Source organism: Notamacropus eugenii, chromosome X, assembly GCF_028372415.1.
Source record: "Notamacropus eugenii isolate mMacEug1 chromosome X, mMacEug1.pri_v2, whole genome shotgun sequence".
In the NCBI taxonomy this organism is placed as follows: Eukaryota; Metazoa; Chordata; class Mammalia; order Diprotodontia; family Macropodidae; genus Notamacropus; species Notamacropus eugenii.
In genome coordinates this window covers 41,764,183-41,782,479 of record NC_092879.1, presented here as the reverse complement: position 1 = coordinate 41,782,479, position 18,297 = coordinate 41,764,183, and the positions used below count along the sequence as shown (strand labels likewise).

The following is an 18,297-nucleotide window of genomic DNA, read 5'->3' as shown; positions in this document are numbered from 1 at the left end:
ATACTACACCTCTCTTTCTGCAGCCCAGCATTGTGTTAGTTTTTGTAGCTGCTATATCCCTAGTGGTGCCTATTGAGGTTTCTAATGCCTTCTGTATTTTTGAGTATGAACTGTCTAATCATTTCTCTCTTATCTTACATGTGTGCAATTTATTTCTTGAAGTAAAGTATAATACTTCAAGTTAGTTCCTATTAAATTCCATTTTAATTACACCTCTGCCCCTGGATCTCAGTCTCTCGGTCAACACTTCTTACACTGTGGGTCGTGACCCCATAACCCACAGTTTAAGAAGTGCTGAAGGGGTCTTAAGTGGGAAAGGTTTAAGAATCCCTGCCTAGGCAACTCTTCTAAGACAGTTTCTTTACCTAAGAGTTCCTTCTGTCAGTGATATCAAATCTACTCCCGTCCCAAGTTCTAGACTGTCAAGATCTCTTTTTTGAATCTTGATTTGGCATCCATTGAGATGTACTTCCCCTCCCTGGGCCTTAGTTTCCTCTTTTGTACAATTAGGAGGTTGAACTATATGACCTCTGAGGTCCCTTCCAGCTTGACTTCTATGAGTCTTTATTAAATATGTTTATTAGCCTGCCTTATCTGGAGTCTTTAACAAATTGAATAAGAAGATAATGGAGACATAGCTTTCTTCAAATATGCAAAGGACTCCCATGAAAGAGGGATGCAGTTTATTATGATTGTCACCTGAGGTTAGAATTTGGAGAAATGAGTAGAAAAGACTTTAAGAAGATTTTGCCTTACGTCAAGAAAACCTTTCTAATAGCTGGAGCTATCGTAAGGTTGAATCAGCTGTCCTAGGAGCTAGTATGTTGGTAAATGTTTAACAATTGACTCTCAAGGGGAAAATATAGGCATGACACACTTTTAAGTTTAATCGTCATTATTCACATTTCCTTCATCACTTTCTTAAGTTTAGACAGTCAATTAAACAACAAATGAAGCCATTATTTGTAGTGTTTGGTGATTTCTGAGGGATAAGCGTTCACACTGAAAATTAACAATTGGCTTTTGCAAGCTTGTCGGAGCTGCCTTCAGTACGACCTTTTCCAAGAGATAGAAGGAACCCCAGAGGTCATCTCATCCAAACTCCCTCATTTTACAGAGGAGGACACTGAGGCCCAGGGAGGGGAAGGGATTTGCCAAAGGTCACACAAAGGATCCTAGGTCTAGACCTGGAAGAGATCTCAGAGGCCATCTAGCCCAACCCCCTCATTTTATAGAAGAGGAAACTGAGACTCTGAGAAGTTAAAGGAAGCCCAAGGTCGCAGGTAGAAGAAGCAATATTTTAGCCTGCTAATTCCAAATCTAGCCCTTTTTCTCTGTGTGAAAGAATCATGTCCCACTGTGGAGTTACCATCCAGTCTGGGAAAGACAAGTAGAATGTGGTTGTGGTCAGAGAGGGGAGAACAAACACTAAGTGCTGGGTGGGATTAGATGTGAAATAGTCCTGAAATGTAGAAATACAGAAGGAAATATTCCTTCTGATAAGAAAAAAAGAGGAAGAGAAGAAAGAAAAGCCAATTGTAGGAGGAGAAAGAAAGGGAGAAAGAAGGGGAAAGGAAGACAGTGAGTGACAGTGTGTCCGAGACGCATTTGCAGGTTTGGGGGTGAGGCATTGTCTGAACCAACACAAAATCCAGACCATCCTTCCTAATGTGGGATGGCTGATCCATTTAATCCAATTTATTCTTCAATCAAGCAAGAAGTTTGATTGATTTCTTCTTACTCCTCTGACCAGTTGTGTGAGCAAACTAACACACCCTTTCACTCAAAATAGTTAAACCTGTAGTGCTTTCAGACGTAGGCTCTGCCTGTATTAGCAAAGAGATAATTTGTAAATTTCACTCTGAGAGAGTTAACACCCAACATAGAGGATGCAGCATTAGCACCTGTAGGCGCCAGTAATAATGAACTTGTTGGCACTGTAATGACTGGTATCATAATATGCTGGCTGGATCCACCATCTATGAGGATAATTAAACATTAGCACATCTATAGAAGAAGATGGGAGGAACATGAATCGAGAATCTAACACTACCACCCATCCTGTGTTCCCATTCTTTCCATCAAATGTGAATTACTCCAAAGGCAGGGTGAGACCTGCTTTAGTCATTCAGTAGTTCCAGGAAAGGTCTCCTAATGAAGCCATAAGTCTCTAATTAGTTGTTCAGTGGGGTTTTATTGACAATCCTCCCTTGGCTTCTACTAATAGCACACAGAGACCTCAAATGTGATCACTGAGGAAATTAATTGGTTTGCCTGCTGGTTGTGTCTCAGCTAATTTCCAAGTTCTGGTTACTCAGTCTATTTGTCTCTGGTTTGGGCTGCTGGCCAGCTAAACTGCCCCACTTATTTTTTCATCTTCACAACAATGTTATATGCTTCTTTAAAACTCCCAGACCTTGATGCATGTTTGCTTGTAGTGGGCAAGGCCTCACAATGTGGTCCCCCTTGTCAGATATACCCAGGTTCATGGTACTGATAGAGTAAAAATCTATTCAGATACATAGTTCATTAATCAATTAGTAAAGATTTATTGTCTCCTATGTGCCAGCCATGGGGCCTAGCACTCAGAATAGAAAAAAAGACAAAAGACAGACCTTGCCCTCAAGGAGACTGAAATCTAGTGTAGGAGACAACATGCTAACAAATCTATATGAAGCAAGCTATATATGGGATGAATAGGAAATAATTCACAGTGGGGAAGCACTAAAATTAAGAGGAGTTGGGAAAAGCTTCCAGTAAAAGATGAGATTTTAGTTGGGACTTGAAGCCAGAGAGGTCAGTAGGTGGAGTGAAGGAGGTCATGCATTCCAGGCATGAGGGATAGCTGAAGAAAACACCTGAAGCTTAGATATGGAGTATCTGTTGAAAAGCCAGCAAGCCAGTGTCACTGCCTAAAAGATCATGTGTTAGGGAGTTAAGTCTAAGAAGACCTGAAAGGTAAGAGGGAGCCTAGGTTATGAAAGGTTTTGAATGCCAAATAGAGAATTTTGCATTTTTTCCTGGAGGCAATAGGGAGTCACTGAAGCTTATTGAGCTGAGAGCTGAAGTGGTTGGACCTGCACTTAAGGAAAATCACTTTAGTGACTGAAAAAAAAGGATGGATTGCAATGGGGAGGGAATTGAAGCAGGCAGACCCACCAACTGACTATTCCAATAATCCAGGTACAAGATGATGAGGACCTTCACCAGAGTTGTGGCAATGTCAGAGAAGTGGGTGTATTTGAGAGATGTTACAAAGGGGTATTTGAGAGACATTACAAAGGGGCAATTAGCAGACCTTGGATGTGGGCCCTGAGAGATAGTGATGAGTTAAGGATATCATCTAGGTTTCAAGCCTCAGGCACTTATTGTAGGTGATCTTTTGGAGGAGTTTAGCTACTAAGGCACAAGAGATATAAGACAATAGCAGGAATGGAAGGATAAAGTGACGGTTGTTTTCTTTTTCAGGATGAGGAAGACATGGGCATATTTGTAGGTAGTAGGAAATGAGAGTTTACTCTCAGAGAGAGTCTACTGGGAGAGTTTGAAAATAAGTGAAAGAGTGGGGATGACAGAGGGGACACTCTAATGAAGGAGAATGAATGGGGATCACTTGAACAAGTAGAGGGGTTAGCTTTGGTAAGGGGTAAGACCACTACATCATGAGAGACAGGGGCGAAAGGAAGAATGGTAGAGTGATAGCGCCCCCACGAGTGTTTCTTTTGTCAGATAAAACCTATGACCATGAATTCAAGGTAAAAGCATTTAGTGAAATAGAATAACTAGGTAAGAAGAAGCATTCATTCAGATGTTAAACACTCCTTCCTATCCTGCTTGAATGCTTGTTTTGGCTCCCAAATCTATTTACCTGTCATAATGGGAAGGAGATCCGTAGATCCCTTCTAAAAAGCTTTTTAGGCAGACTCACTCCAAATCTAGGGATGATCCACTGGAGTGACCCCTAGGCTTCTCCTATCCCAAGTGTCATGAGACTTCCTGCCTGAACTCTTAATCCCTAAATCACAAGGGGTATCCAAGTACATCCATAAGCTTACATTATAAATATTGAATACTTGTCATACAGAATAGGCTTAGGTAATTATATCAACATACAGCAGATCTGCAGACTATATAGCATTCCTTATGTTGCAGAGCTGTATATAGCAGGCCAAACACAGAGGTCAATGCAAGAGCATAAAACAGAATCCAAGGTTGCACACCAAAGTATATACCACATGGATCCCATCAGTGAGCATCATCTGACTTTATATATAATGTCCTATCTGATTATTCCTGGAGCATCATTATTCACCCAGTTCACTATAGTGATATTCTCCTCGCCCTTGTAGTGACCTTCTCTTTGTTCAACACTCTCAGTATCTTCAGATGCACAGAATGACAAACTTGTTGAAAAGCCAGAGCTGGTTATCTGTCTCAAGCCCTGTCATACTAGTTAGATGACGTCCATTCCCTCAGGCCCACCATTGTTAGAATTTTAAATAGAAAAATAAATGGCTTTTGAATTCATTTTCCTCACCCTGTTCTGGGCAGAGGTCTCCCTTTGGGTCAGCCAGATCTGCCTTCCCTGACTCCCGAAAAGATATCGCCATAAAATCCTCTTCATCTGAATCATCATCCAAATCTTCTTCATATGAACTATCATCTGCCTCCATTAATCCATCTACCACTGCTAGATGTACTCTCTGGAGCCTGCCTTAGAGCCTACTTGGCTAGCTCTTCCGTACGTTGTTCCTGTCCCCCAGGGAGTCCAGCTGACTCCCCTACGGATAGCCACCGGTTGCAATGTATTGAAAAACAGAAGTCTGAATAATTGGATTCTCCCATCATTGCCATATCACACATTTGTGCCAAGATTGCAATGCTCCCTCAGATATTTCCCATTCCTTTCCCATTCTCCAATGGCAAAATCACATTTGCACTTTTATCCATTTATCTTCAGTAAATGTTCTCAGTCATGTTTCCCACCTCTGGTTCCTGGATTTTCTCATAATAATATGCTTGTTACTATACTATGCTATCATATTCCTCCTTTTAAATCCATCAAGAGACATGTTTCAGTCATTATTCTCATTCCACAAAGTTTCAATGAAATCTGTGAGTTCAAATTTGACTCCTTACATTAGGAATTTTATTCCTTTCTGTGTATTGTCTAATATTTGAGCATTTGTAGGAGCTGGCCATCTTACAAAGGGCTTTGAATGCCAAAGGATTTTATATTTGATGCTGGAGACCATAGGGACCCAGTGGAGTTTATTAATTTGAAAAGTGGAGTGGTTGAAGTGTGTTAACATGATCAAAACTTCCTGCTTTAGGAAAATTACTTTGGTGGTTGAATGGAGAATGAATTGGAGTTGGAGAGACTGGAGTCGGGCAGACTCACCAACAGGCTGTTGGAATAGTAGAGGCATGAGGTGATGAAGGCCTCCATCAGAGTAGTGGCAATATCAGAGAAGAGATGAGGAGGAGGAAGGCTGGGGAGGACATTTGAGAGATGGTCTGAAGGTGAAATGGGCAGGCCTTGGGAATAGATTGGATATAGGGGATGAGAGACTGTGATGAGTCAAGGATAATGCCTAGGTTTCAAACCTGAGAGATTGGATGGTGTTGCCCCCTATATTCGAGGTGATAAGATAGGTTTTCTTAGTGGTTTCTTCCTTAGATTTTGTCTGCTGTGAACTTCTGGGTGTCTCAACTGCTGTTCGTCCTTTAACATAACTGCTTTCTATGGTATCTAGCTTGATAGATGTACATTGGCAGTTTTCTCCTCCTCTATCCTTTTTATTTTAAAGCCCTTTTGCTTAGATTTGTAGGACAGCAAGCAGATATATTCTTACCAGCTTTTGCTAGATGCATTTCATCCATTGCCAGGAATCTATCATTCTTACGCTGTAAAATAGAGCCCAAAAATCCAAATCCCATTTTCAGACCCTATTTCCATTTCATCACTTCCAAAATAATTTTTCCCTTTCCTATCCCTTGTCTTCAGTGAGCAACAGTGAGGAAAACACAGCCTGTACCCTGTCTTTTATTTCCTTCCCAAGACTTGGTAATTGTTGGCAATACTTTCTAGCAATATCATTTGTATCCATGACAGCCCACAAAGCCAAAGAAATCCCATTTGTATATGGGGTAGTGAGTCATCTACTGACAAATTTGAAAGCCTCCGATAGCCATCCTTCCATCAACAAATCATATTACAACATTTATTAAGCACTTACTATGTTCCAGAGACTTTGCTAAGGGCTTGGGATACAAAGAAAAAGTAAAACAATCCCTGGCCTCAAGGATCTTACATTCTAACAAAGGAAGAAAATATGTGTATAACTGTAATCAACAAGACACATACTGAGTAGATAAAAGGTAGCTGTAGAGGGAAAGCCACTAGCATCTGGGGGTACTGGGAAAGACTTCAAACAGAAGGCAGCATTTAAGCTGAGTCTTGAAGGAAGCTGGAGAGACAAGATAGGAAATGGCCAGATTATAAAAAGAATCAAATGCTTAAACAGAGGATTTTATATCTCAACTTAGAAGTAATGGGGGAAGTCATTATTTTGGAGTTAATTGAGTTGGAGGACAGCACTTTAGGAAAATTATTTTTGGAGTTGAGTTGGGAGAGATATGGAGTGGGGAGAGACTTGAGGCAGGAAAACCACTTAGAAGCCTATTGCAATATATCCAGGTGAGAGGTGATGTGTAACACAATCTTCCACTGTCTTAATGAAGGGAAAAAGTCAAATGTAAGAGACATTTTGTATGTAGAAACAGCAAGATTTAACAGCTGCACACTTGGAGTGAGTTTCCCCTTGGCATTCATGCACCTATCTTGCCCATAGCCATATTACATACAACTATGCCTCTTGTTTATCTTCCCAAGGTAAATTGTCTCACCCTATGACTTCAACCTCTCTGTCCCTTGAAGGAAAAACAATCTGAACAGTAGAAAATAAACAACAGACCTGTTTTTGACTGTGTCCGCAAACCTTGGGCTTCTGGAGAGCACACAGATGGGTATTGCCTAGAGGGAGGTCAGAGATGCCACTTTTTGTTGCCTAAGCAAACTCGCACCTTCCATGTGCGTGTGTTTGTCCATTGCCGAAGAAGACCATGCCACCAGAACAATGATGACATGACTTGCACTTGACTTTTGTTGTGAGGGAGGGCTGTGTGCAGGTCACCCGCCTCACTTTTCCTCCAGAGTCATCTGAATCCAGTGACCAGATATTCATCAGGATTACTAGAGATGATCCAGGATGAGGCAATTGGGGTTAAGTGACTTGCCCAAGGTCACACAGCTAGTGAGTGTCAAGTGTCTGAGGTGAGATTTGAACTCAGGTCCTCCTGACTCCTGCACTGGTGCTCTATCCACTGCACCACCTAGCTGCCCTTGCACCATCCATATGCTCTTATTTTACCTCCTGAATCAACTATATCGGTTCAGAATAACTTGGAGGCTCTTCCCATTGCCCACATATCCATTACTTCATAGTAAGTATACTGCCATCTATCAATGGCCCCTCTGGGCATTTGAGTCAACTTAATGTTATCATAGTGTTCTTCAGATACTGTACTCCAGTCATGATTTATCTGTAGAAAAAGTTCTGGCCTTGGTACAAAGTATGAGGCCTTCACTTCCAGGATCACCAAACAAGCATGCCTACAGGCATCTGCAGACATTCAGTTACTCAAACCTCAGAGTAGTCTGGCTTTAATGTACGTAGGATATCAAGAGAAGGTACCCAGGGTTCTCAGATACTCACCTGTAACAGTTTTCTAGCTCCCCATAGTATGTCTGTGGCACTTTCCAGCCAGATATCAGAGGCTTTCTAATCCTACAAGGCTCCCTGCTACAAGGACTGCAGTTTCCCATACTGAATACCTTGTTGTAATGTCATTGGACTGATATACTGCCTTTTGTGAGTAACTGCTACCCAAGACTCACTGACTATTGAGAAAGGTGTGACTGCCAAGACTCTATCAAGGATGGGATTTCTTCTAATCATGAATTACTGAAGGTGGCATTGCTTCTGCCAGCAGGCTCTTCATATGGTACATAGTTGTTCCTTCTCTCACCAGGAAGACTTTCAACTTTCTCTGTAGCTCTCAGTCAGCAGTACAGGGTTTAATAACTAGTTTGCAAACAACACAAGATATCTCCTTAGGGATGCTGGAGAAACAATGAGACCATTGTTTCAGCCAGCTTACATAATGCCACTATCATAATCTGTCTTTACCTCAGTACACTTTAGATTGCACTTGTTGTTCAGTCATTTAAGTTATGTCCAACTCTCCATGACCCCATTTGGGGTTTTCTTGGCAAAGACGCTGGAGTGGTTTGTCATTTCCTTCTCCAGTTCATTTTACTGATGAGGAAGCTGAGACAAACAAAGTTACTTGCCCAGGATCACAGAACTAGGAAGTATCTGAGACCAGATTTGAACTCAGGGTTTCCTGACTCCAGGCTCTTTGCTCTATCCACTGCACTACTTAGCACACCACTGAATTATGTCAAATCTTTGCAGTATTTTTATAATCACAGTCAATGGAAACTCCCTTCTGCAATCAGTAATTCTTTGTAAGAATTCAGTACTGGTATGTGTACTAATTTTACAATAGATAAATAACTATGGTGGCAATTTAAGCCAATAATTTGCAAGTTACTTTAACTGACTCACTCCAGTCAATAATGTTACTCCAGTAAATAATGACAACTTTAATGGAGCTTTACACAACAGCAAAATAGCCATTTGAAAATGAATTTATCTGGCCTGGAAAAGTTACATTGTAAAATGTTGTTCATTCACATCCAAGGGGAATAAAACAAAAAACAAAAAAATCTTTGATGGATCCTCTACAATGGCAAAGCAGCCAATGCATATATACTCACTCTCACTCTGTATGTGTGTATATGTATATATATACATATATATACACATATATGTGTGTATATATACTATATATGCATGTGTGTATATATACTATATGTATATACGCATGTTATATATATGTGTGTGTGTATACTATATGTATATACACACATTATATATGTGTGTGTATAGATACACATATATATTATCCAAGATACATACACCATATATATGTGTGTGTATACACACACACATATACATAGAGTTAACATGCATTTTTTTCTTTTAACAGTATCAACCTTTATTGATGTATTAGCTGAGAACATATAGCTAACACTGTTTTTCTTTATTTCACCTGTGACACAATAAACTCTGCTCCAATTGCTCCTTTTAACTGTGTTGATCTTTATGCTTCAGCTGTGTTAGATGTTTCTTATACACAATATGTACTGACCTCCATTTTCTAACAAATTTTTCCATTATCCTCCATTTTATGGGCGCATATATCCCATTTATATTGACAATATGATTGTTAATTGTTTTATTAAATATATATGTACACACACACACACATATATATAGGGTGTATCTTGTATGCTTATATGTGTGTATATAGATAAATATAGAGATATGGAGAGAGAGACAGAGAGAGAGTGTATGTGTGTGCGTGTGTATGTATCTTGGATAAGCTCCCACAAATATAGTATATAGAGCCCTTGGTATGGCCACTTAGCCATAGTGGGCGAGACTGGGAATTGAATCAAGTAGAAAATACTATCACACCTGTATCCTAGTAACTACTACCTTCCCACCTTCTGTTGAAGAGTACTTATCTCAGTTCTCAGTGAACCACTTGATTTCCTCAATATTTTGTGGGGAGAAAACATGAATTACTTGAAGAAAGCTGCTGAGGAAACTCTACGTAGCTCTAAGGAATATTAAGCTTCTGTGCATGGGAATTGGGCAGTCACTAAAATCTGCAATAGGTCTTGAGTGTGCTGTTTTTTGATACGGGGACCAGATGATCATTGAACCTCCCTGATTTACTTCAACCCTGTATCTTTTCCTTTAGAAGGCTTCCAAATGAGTCCCTGACATTGCTTTTTAATGTGGCTCCCTTCCAAGGCATTAGTGGTTAAATGAGTGGAAAACTGAAGACTTAGGTAGAACATGATTGCTGTCTTCATCTATTTGAAGAGTTATCATGTGAAAGAGAGATCAGACCTCAATGCAAATTGATTCAGTCCAAAAAGTATCCCTGCTCTTCTCCAGAAAGTAGAATTGGGAACAATGGATTGGAATTTCAGAGAAGCAAATTGATGTTGAAATTGAAAGACTTCCAACAATTAGTGCTACTGTCTTGGGAAAACTTCAGACAAAGTCCAAATGGCATCTTGTTGGGTTTGACAAGAGGCTTCTCTTGTTCAAGTAAGGGTTAGATTAGAGGGCCTCTACAGACCCTTCCAAATGATTTTGTGATTCTGAATGTCCCTGATGGTTTTCATGGCCTTTTCTCTGAGGACATTGGGAGCATTATGGTAGCAGTAATACCTATAACTAGAAAGGCAACTAGAAGGTCCTGGTGACATAGGCTAATTTTTCTTTCAAAAGTCAATGGAACCATCCTTGAGATTTAATTGGTTCAAAAGAGTAAGGTTCAATCCACTGATGTATGTTCCCAGTGACCTAAGGCATAAAAACCCAGCACATGAGGAGTTGAGTATTCCTCAGCCTTGATGAATGCTTTACTATTATGTAAATTAATATGCCTCTCTGGCCAGACAGGCCATCACAGCAAATGCAGAGCTAGGGAAGCTGGGCCCAACTGAACCAACATTCTTTATTTACTGAATACCCTTTCAGGGCTGCTCTTAAATGAACTTCCTTTTATAAAACGGTTTATGGTCTATGAATCTCTCATTTCACTCCAGTGTAGAACCTGAACTAACTGGCTGTTCTGAATTAAGCCTGGCCCAGAAGAGATGACTAGGATGAGGATAAAGACCTTGCTGCCAATGTTGGGTCTTGTATAGTCCCCAAATTGTTGTATATGGCTTAAACTTCTGACCTCAGTTCTGTGAGAATCTATTTGCAGGTCTGGTCCATGTTTTAATTAAGTCTCAAGTCCTAACATAAAACTCAACACAAGGTCTAACATAGTACTTGCCTTGCCAGAAACATATGACCTACCTATTCAAATGACTTTGGATTGAATGGCCAGTGAACTGTTTACTGAAAGGTAGATATTGGCCTTGGGACAGCAGGTCTAGAACAGGGGTCACATTTGGATTCAAAGGGCCACACTTGAGGACCTAGAGGGACACATGTGGCCTCGAGGCTTCAGGTTCCTCACCCCTGGTCTAGAAGGTTCAGAAGGACCTCCCTGAAATGACATATTTCAGATTCTATTTTACTGGGAATATTTATAGTTGCAAAGCAGTGGATATGGTATTTGGCTTATTATATTATATTTAAATGTTTTTTTATTCATCCCTGCAAGCTTACCAAAACCACTCAAAAGGAGTCCATTTATTTAATCTTGTTAGAAAATTTAGCTGTCAAAATGGCCTATTTACAGTGAATCAATAGGGCTCCAAATGTGCTGGGAAATTGATATTATATGTATGGAGTAGCAGCCTAAGGAAGAATACTGTATAATAAATGTTTACACACCATCAAGTCTGCAAACATTAAATATCATACTAGATAGAATCTTTTTTTCTTGTGTAATTTATCTCCATTTTTCCATTACTTTCTCTCATTTTCTCTTCCAGCGTTACTCACAGACAAACCTCCCAAGCCTTTGTTTCCCAAGGAGAATCAGCCAAGTGTTATTGATGTCCAGCTGGGTAAGTCCCCCTCTGGGAATAATAGATAGGAAACTTCCACTCAGTTAACAGATGGGGAAAATTGCGTGAACCAAGATAGGTTTATTGCCGCCATTATTACATGCAAATCAATTTGCGTCCACTCTAAGTGTGGAGTTCATTGCAGTAACAGTTTAAGGAAATCAGTTTGTATTGTATGAAAGAATGGTTATCCTAATCGGTTACACTGAGTAGTCAGCATACATGTCCACAGAGTTTTTCATCTGTGATTGATGGGTAAATGGACATCTTGCCTTCATGAATGGGAACCAAGAGCCTTTCGTGTGCTTTAGCCAAAATGTCTTCTTGGTAGAGTACTGGTTCCTGGAAGCAGTCTGCTCCTTTCAACAGTGGCCAAATCTCCAAGGCTGAATAAGAGCACCCTTTATAATAATTTGGTCATGTTATTTCCAATGGCATAATCCAGGGCTATTTTAAACTTGTTTCTAAGTTGAGATCCTGAATATTTATAAATCATCTGGTGTTAGAAGAAGTAACAACTTGATTTATGGGCACTCCTTTTTTCTTTCTTTCTCTTTTCTTTTTTTTTTTAAACAAACTCAAATCAGGATGCAAGATGTCAAACCTCCTTTTTTTAGTCCCCCCCCAGCCAATCCTTGTATTTTTAGAGCCATGGACTTGAAACTTGGAGACCTAAGAGTCCTCTACCAAATTGCAGCCTTTAATCTGAAGCTTTCTTTTATTCTCTGTGAGATTTCAATGAGGCCCAGGAGTTTTGTCTCAATAATCAGAATTTCTCCTTCTCTAAACAACAGAAATATGCCAAGATTGTACAAAATGCTGAAAGAATATTAGGGTTGTTTGAGGGTCTGCAATTTATTTGTTCCCATGACACTAAAAAGATACACTGATTCTTTAGCCAGTAGAAGCCAAATCGACCCCAATATTGCACTCACTTTGGGAATTTTTGACTCATTATTTACTGCTCTCAATTTTACTTGGGTTTGGAGTGGGGGCGATTTATTTCTATCCATAATATCTTAGAGAGAAAATTGCATTATTCCTATGAGTGAGTTCATTTATCTGAAATGGAAGGTAGCATATTGTATTCTGGCTTGGAATGCATTTTGGCTTGGCTGGAACCAAAGTAATTTTGATACTTTCGATAATTTAAGCTGGCATTGCTCTGAGGGCTCAAAATGTTGGGGTGTATTTGGGAAATTTGTGTTGAGGATGACTTTGGATTCTAGAATAGGAGTAAGTACCAAGATGCCAGGGGAAGAAGGACAATTGTTAAAATTATGATATACTTCAAATGCACATAAAATACTTCACCAGACTTTTCAACCCATGACTTCAGACTCAATTCAGCAGCTACTTCGTTAAGAGAAAAATGAAGACATGTTATTTTTTTCCCCTCATGCGAAGGCCACTCAACCATGATGCCCAAAGAACTGATCCATTCAGCTCAAAATAATCAGTCAAACTGACTCTTTGTCATAAAGCAGACAAAACAGATTTGACTGACTTGCTTTTCCAATGGTTGCTCTGGCATCACATGGCCCCAGCCAAAGATTATCTCATAACTTACATTTACAACTGGGTAGTAAAGTGACTTTAGAGAGCTTGGAGAACAGTGGCAGTGGGGATTCTGTGCTCCAAACAGCTGTTCTTTTGAAAGCCTCAAATGTGGAAGAGAGTTCAGAAATAGTGACTTGATAACGAATATTTCTGTCCATGACAGAAAACATAACAGAATATCTAGGAAGATGCTAAGCCCTTCTGGAAACTGACTTTTTCCTTCCATTCTAGAATGTATCAAACATCTCTATCCTCAGAAACATCATAGCGTAATAGACTTAGAGCCAGAAGGGACCTCTGAGACCATCTTATCCAAATCCCTTGTCACACAAGTTCTAAGCATCAGAGAATGCTTGTTTCAGAACTGTAGCTCTTTTCACTGTACCAAATAGCTTTGTATCTAAACTAGAACTTTAAAAAATTAACATATAAATGCCTTTCACCCAATACACTCAGATCACCAAACCCTTCAACCAGTTTAGGGTATCAAAATCTGTATGTGGTTGTCCTTCATTCTCAAAGAGGACCAACATGACATTACTATGTTAGAGTCAAGGTACAGTGCATCTGACTGTGGCTGATCAGACCAATACCAGATTGGAATGCTTTGCCACAGGTCAGGCACAAATAGTCCAAATGAACATTTGGGGTGGATTCTCTAAATCTGTATACTTCACATTTCCTTTGAGCTGTCTCAATTCTGGTTTTCTCATAGAGCACAGCACCTTCTCTGATGAGGGCTGAGTGGTCCTGTACCAGTGTCTCCCATATCACACAATCAATTCCAGAGTTCTTAAGAGAGACCTTAAGAGTGTCCTTGTATCGCTTTTTCTTAACATTTGCCCTGTGTGAGTTCTTCATAAAACAGCCTTTTTGGCAAACGTACGTTTTGCATTTGAACACCATGGCCAGCCCGTAGGAGTTGAGCTCTTTGAAGTAGAGTTTGAATGTTTGGCAGTTTAGTTCAAGAAAGGGCCTCAGTGTCCAGTACCTTGTGCCGCCCAGTGATCTTCAGAATCCTCCTAAGACAATTCAAATAGAAGTGATGCAGTTTCTTGGTATGGCGCTGGTAGACTGTCCAGGTTTGACAGGCTTACCTGTCTACCCTCTTCCTGGAGATCAGTCACCCACCACTTAGTTTTCTCTGACCCCAGCAACTTTCTTTTCTTTTTTATTTTTATTTTTATTTATTTGTTTATTTATTTACTTATTTTTTATTTATTTAACTTTTAACATTCATTTTCACAAAATTTTGGGTTCCAAATTTTCTCCCCTTTTGTCCCCTCCCCCCACCCCAAAACACCGAGCGTTCTAATTGCCCCTGTCTGCCAATCTGCCCTCCCTCCCTCCCCACCCCTTCCCTTTGGAAGGCAAGCAATTCAATATTGGCCAAATCTGTGTAGTTTTGCAAATGACTTCCATAATAGTAGTGTTGTGTAAGAACTAATTATATTTCCCTCCATCCTATCCTGTCCCCCATTACTTCTGTTCTCTCTTTTGATCCTGTCCCTCCCCATGAGTGTTGACCTCAAATTGGTCCCTCCTCCCCATGCTCTCCCTTCCATCATCCCCCCCCACCCTGCTTATCCCCTTATCCCCCACTTTCCTGTATTGTAAGATAGGTTTTCATACCAAAATGAGTGTGCATTTTATTCCTTCCTTTAGTGGAATGTGATGAGAGTAAACTTCATGTTTTTCTCTCACCTCCCCTCTTTATCCCTCCACTAATAAGTCTTTTGCTTGCCTCTTTTATGAGAGATAGTTTGCCCCATTCCATTTCTCCTTTTCTCCTCCCAATATATTTCTCTCTCACTGCTTGATTTCATTTTTTGAAGATATGATCCCATCCTCTTCAATTCACTCTGTGCACTCTGTCTCTATGTGTGTGTGCGTGTGCGTGTGCATGTGCATGTGTGTGTGTGTGTAATCCCACCCAGTACCCAGATACTGAATAGTTTCAAGAGTTTCAAATATTATCTTTCCATGTAGGAATGTAAACAGTTCAACTTTAGTAAAGTCCCTTATGACTTCTCTTTGCTATTTACTTTTTCATGCTTCTCTTCATTCTTGTGTTTGAAAGTCAAATTTTCTTTTCAGCTCTGGTCTTTTCATCAAGAATGCTTGAAAGTCCACTATTTCATTGAAAAACCAATTTTTCCCCTGAAGTATTATACGCAGTTTTGCTGGGTAGGTGATTCTTGGTTTTAGTCCTAGTTCCTTTGACTTCTGGAATATCCTATTCCACACCCTTCGATCCCTTAATGTGGAAGCTGCTAGATCTTGTGTTATCCTGATTGTATTTGCACAATACTTGAATTGTTTCTTTCTAGCTGCTTGCAATATTTTCTCCTTGACCTGGGAACTCTGGAATTTGGCCACAATGTTCCTAGGAGTTTCTCTTTTTGGATCTCTTTCAGGCAGTGATCTGTGGATTCCTTGAATACTTATTTTGCCCTCTGGTTCTAGAATCTCAGGGCAGTTTTCCTTGATAATTTCATGAAAGATGATGTCTAGCTCTTTTTTTGATCCTGGCTTTCAGGTAGGCCCATAATTTTTAAATTGTCTCTCCTGGATCTATTCTCCAGGTCAGTTGTTTTTCCAATGAGATATTTCACGTTATCTTCCATTTTTTCATTCTTTTGGTTTTGTTTTGTGATTTCTTGGTTTCTCATAAAGTCATTAGCCTCCATCTGTTCCATTCTAATTTTGAAAGAACTATTTTCTTCAGTGAGCTTTTGAATCTCCTTTTCCATTTGGCTAGTTCTGCTTTTGAAAGCATTCTTCTCCTCATTGGCTTTTTGAACCTCTTTTGCCAATTGAATTAGCCTATTTTTCAAGGTGTTATTTTGTTCAGCATTTTTTTGGGTCTCCTTTAGCAGGGTATTTACTTGTTTTTCATGCTTTGCTTGCATATCACTCAATTCTCTTCCCAGTTTTTCCTTCACCTCTCTAACTTGATTTTCAAAATCCTTTTTGAGCTTTTCCATGGCCTGAGCCTATTGGATGGGCTGGGATACAGAAGCCTTGACTTCTGCGTTTTTCCCTGATGGTAAGCATTGTTCTTCCTCATCAGAAAGGAAGGGAGGAAATGCCTGTTCACCAAGAAAGTAACCTTCTATAGTCTTGTTTTTTTTCCCTTTTCTGGGCATTTTCCCAGCCAGTGACTTAACTTCTGAGTGTCCTCTCCACCCCCCGACCTCGCCTCCAGATCTGCCCAGCCAGCACTTGGGGTCTGAGATTCAAATGCTGCTTCCCAGCCTCAGGGCTTTGGGCAGGGGCAAGGCTGCTGTTCAGTGTGAGATTAAGTTCAGGTGCTCAGGTCAGGGCAGGGCCACCTCTCTGGCTCCATTCCCTCAAGTGGTTTATGCAGAGACCTTCAACAGTGGATCCGGGGTCCTGCCTGCTTGGGGAGCCCTGGTCTGCTCCCGCCTCCGCTGCTGCCTCCCGAGGGGGCCTGAGTTATGGGGGCACCCCACTCCCCTCTCGACCCACCAAAGAGACCCTCTCACCGACCCTTGTCATCTGTGGGTGGGGAGGGACCAGTGCAGCTGCTGGAGATTCCATCCCTGAAGCCTGCTTGGATCTGCTCCTTTTGGTGCTGTGCCGCTGAGGCAGGGTTGGGCTCTGCTCCGGGTCTGGGATGCAAGGGACCTTTTGCGAGAGGTTTTCAGGCTCTCTGGTGCAGAAATGTCATCCGTTCCATTCTGTGGCTTCTGCTGCTCCAGAATTTGCCGGTGGTTCTTTTTTTTTTTACAGGTATTTTATGGGCAGTGGGTTAGGAGGTAGCATATGTGCATCTTTCTACTCCGCCATCTTGGCTCGGCCCCCCAACTTTCTCAATATATGCTAAACTACCCTTTTTTTGAGAAGCAAAAGATGTACAAAGTCATTTGTTTTTTTTTCCTGAGTATGGGACAAGCTTTCATTTAACCTCATAGAAAGTACAAAAGATACAGAGGACTCATAGGAGTTCATAAACAGATACCAAAACATATAAAGCCCCCAAAGGACTCACAGGAGCTCATAAGCAGACACAGAGAATATATAAAGCACTCAAATAGCCCATAAACTCCTTCCAGAAGACAACCATATTTTTGGAGCTTTTGAAGAAGTAATACCCCTGCCCTGCAGACCTGCACTATACAAATCACTGTAATCGGAGCGGGTAGCAAGATCAAGGTCCCTTGCTTCCCCACATCATGGGTTCCTTTTTTACTCCTCCAACCACAGAGGTCACAAGAGTAATCCTCTTCTTTCCAAGCACACTGCCCAGGACATCCATTTCTCTCTCTACAGCCTTGCCTAGGGTCATCCATGAAGCAGCTCCAAGGCTGGTGCTGCCCGGAAAAATCTCTATTTTCTTCCTAAAAAGCTATTCTGAGATAACCCAGCCAAGTGATAGAAATTCCCCTGCCTGTACATAGGAGGTTCAGATCAATGAACAGTGTCCGTGAATTCCATAGCTGAGTAGGCCTGCACATATGCACTTCTGCTTCCGTGAAAAAAAAAAATCTATTAATACTTCAGCTTCCACTATCTCTTGGGCTGGCAAAGTCCCCTCTCAGGCTCTCTCCTCTTAGGTTGTATACTAGCGCACATCTACCTCCACCAAATTCTTCTGACAAAAGGCACTATGACCTGCTCCTGGGGCAGAGAGCAATTAGGAAAAATTCCTTCTGCCCTTTTCCCAGCACTCTTGGAGAGAGGTGCAAAGGAATGGCAAAAAGGTGAAGATATGAAAGCTCAAAAAAAGAATATACAATCATTTTTTCACACAAGGTGAGAAATTCTTGGGAGCGTTTGAGTCTCAACCTGAAGATTATTTCGAAAAAAAGAAAACATTGTCTAAGTTATTTATTTTCATTTTGTTGGGGCTAAGGGTGGTTTCCTTACTCCATGCATTTATAAGAGAAATTTGGTGAATATTAGATTTCAATGGAAATACTCCATGTCTGCTGCATGGAATTGGCATCAGTACAGATACTTTATTATGTCTCTAGAGG

General features: G+C 40.6%; 1 protein-coding gene across 1 annotated transcript in view; it reads left to right on the top strand.

Annotated features, from left to right (window-relative positions):
- IL1RAPL2 (interleukin 1 receptor accessory protein like 2) overlaps positions 1–18,297 on the top strand; it is a 954,343-nt gene that overhangs the window by 733,520 nt on the left and 202,526 nt on the right. The window contains exon 6 of the mRNA XM_072626056.1: positions 11,660–11,734. Coding sequence (XP_072482157.1) covers positions 11,660–11,734 — 75 coding nt within the window. The remainder of the gene's footprint in view (positions 1–11,659; positions 11,735–18,297) is intronic.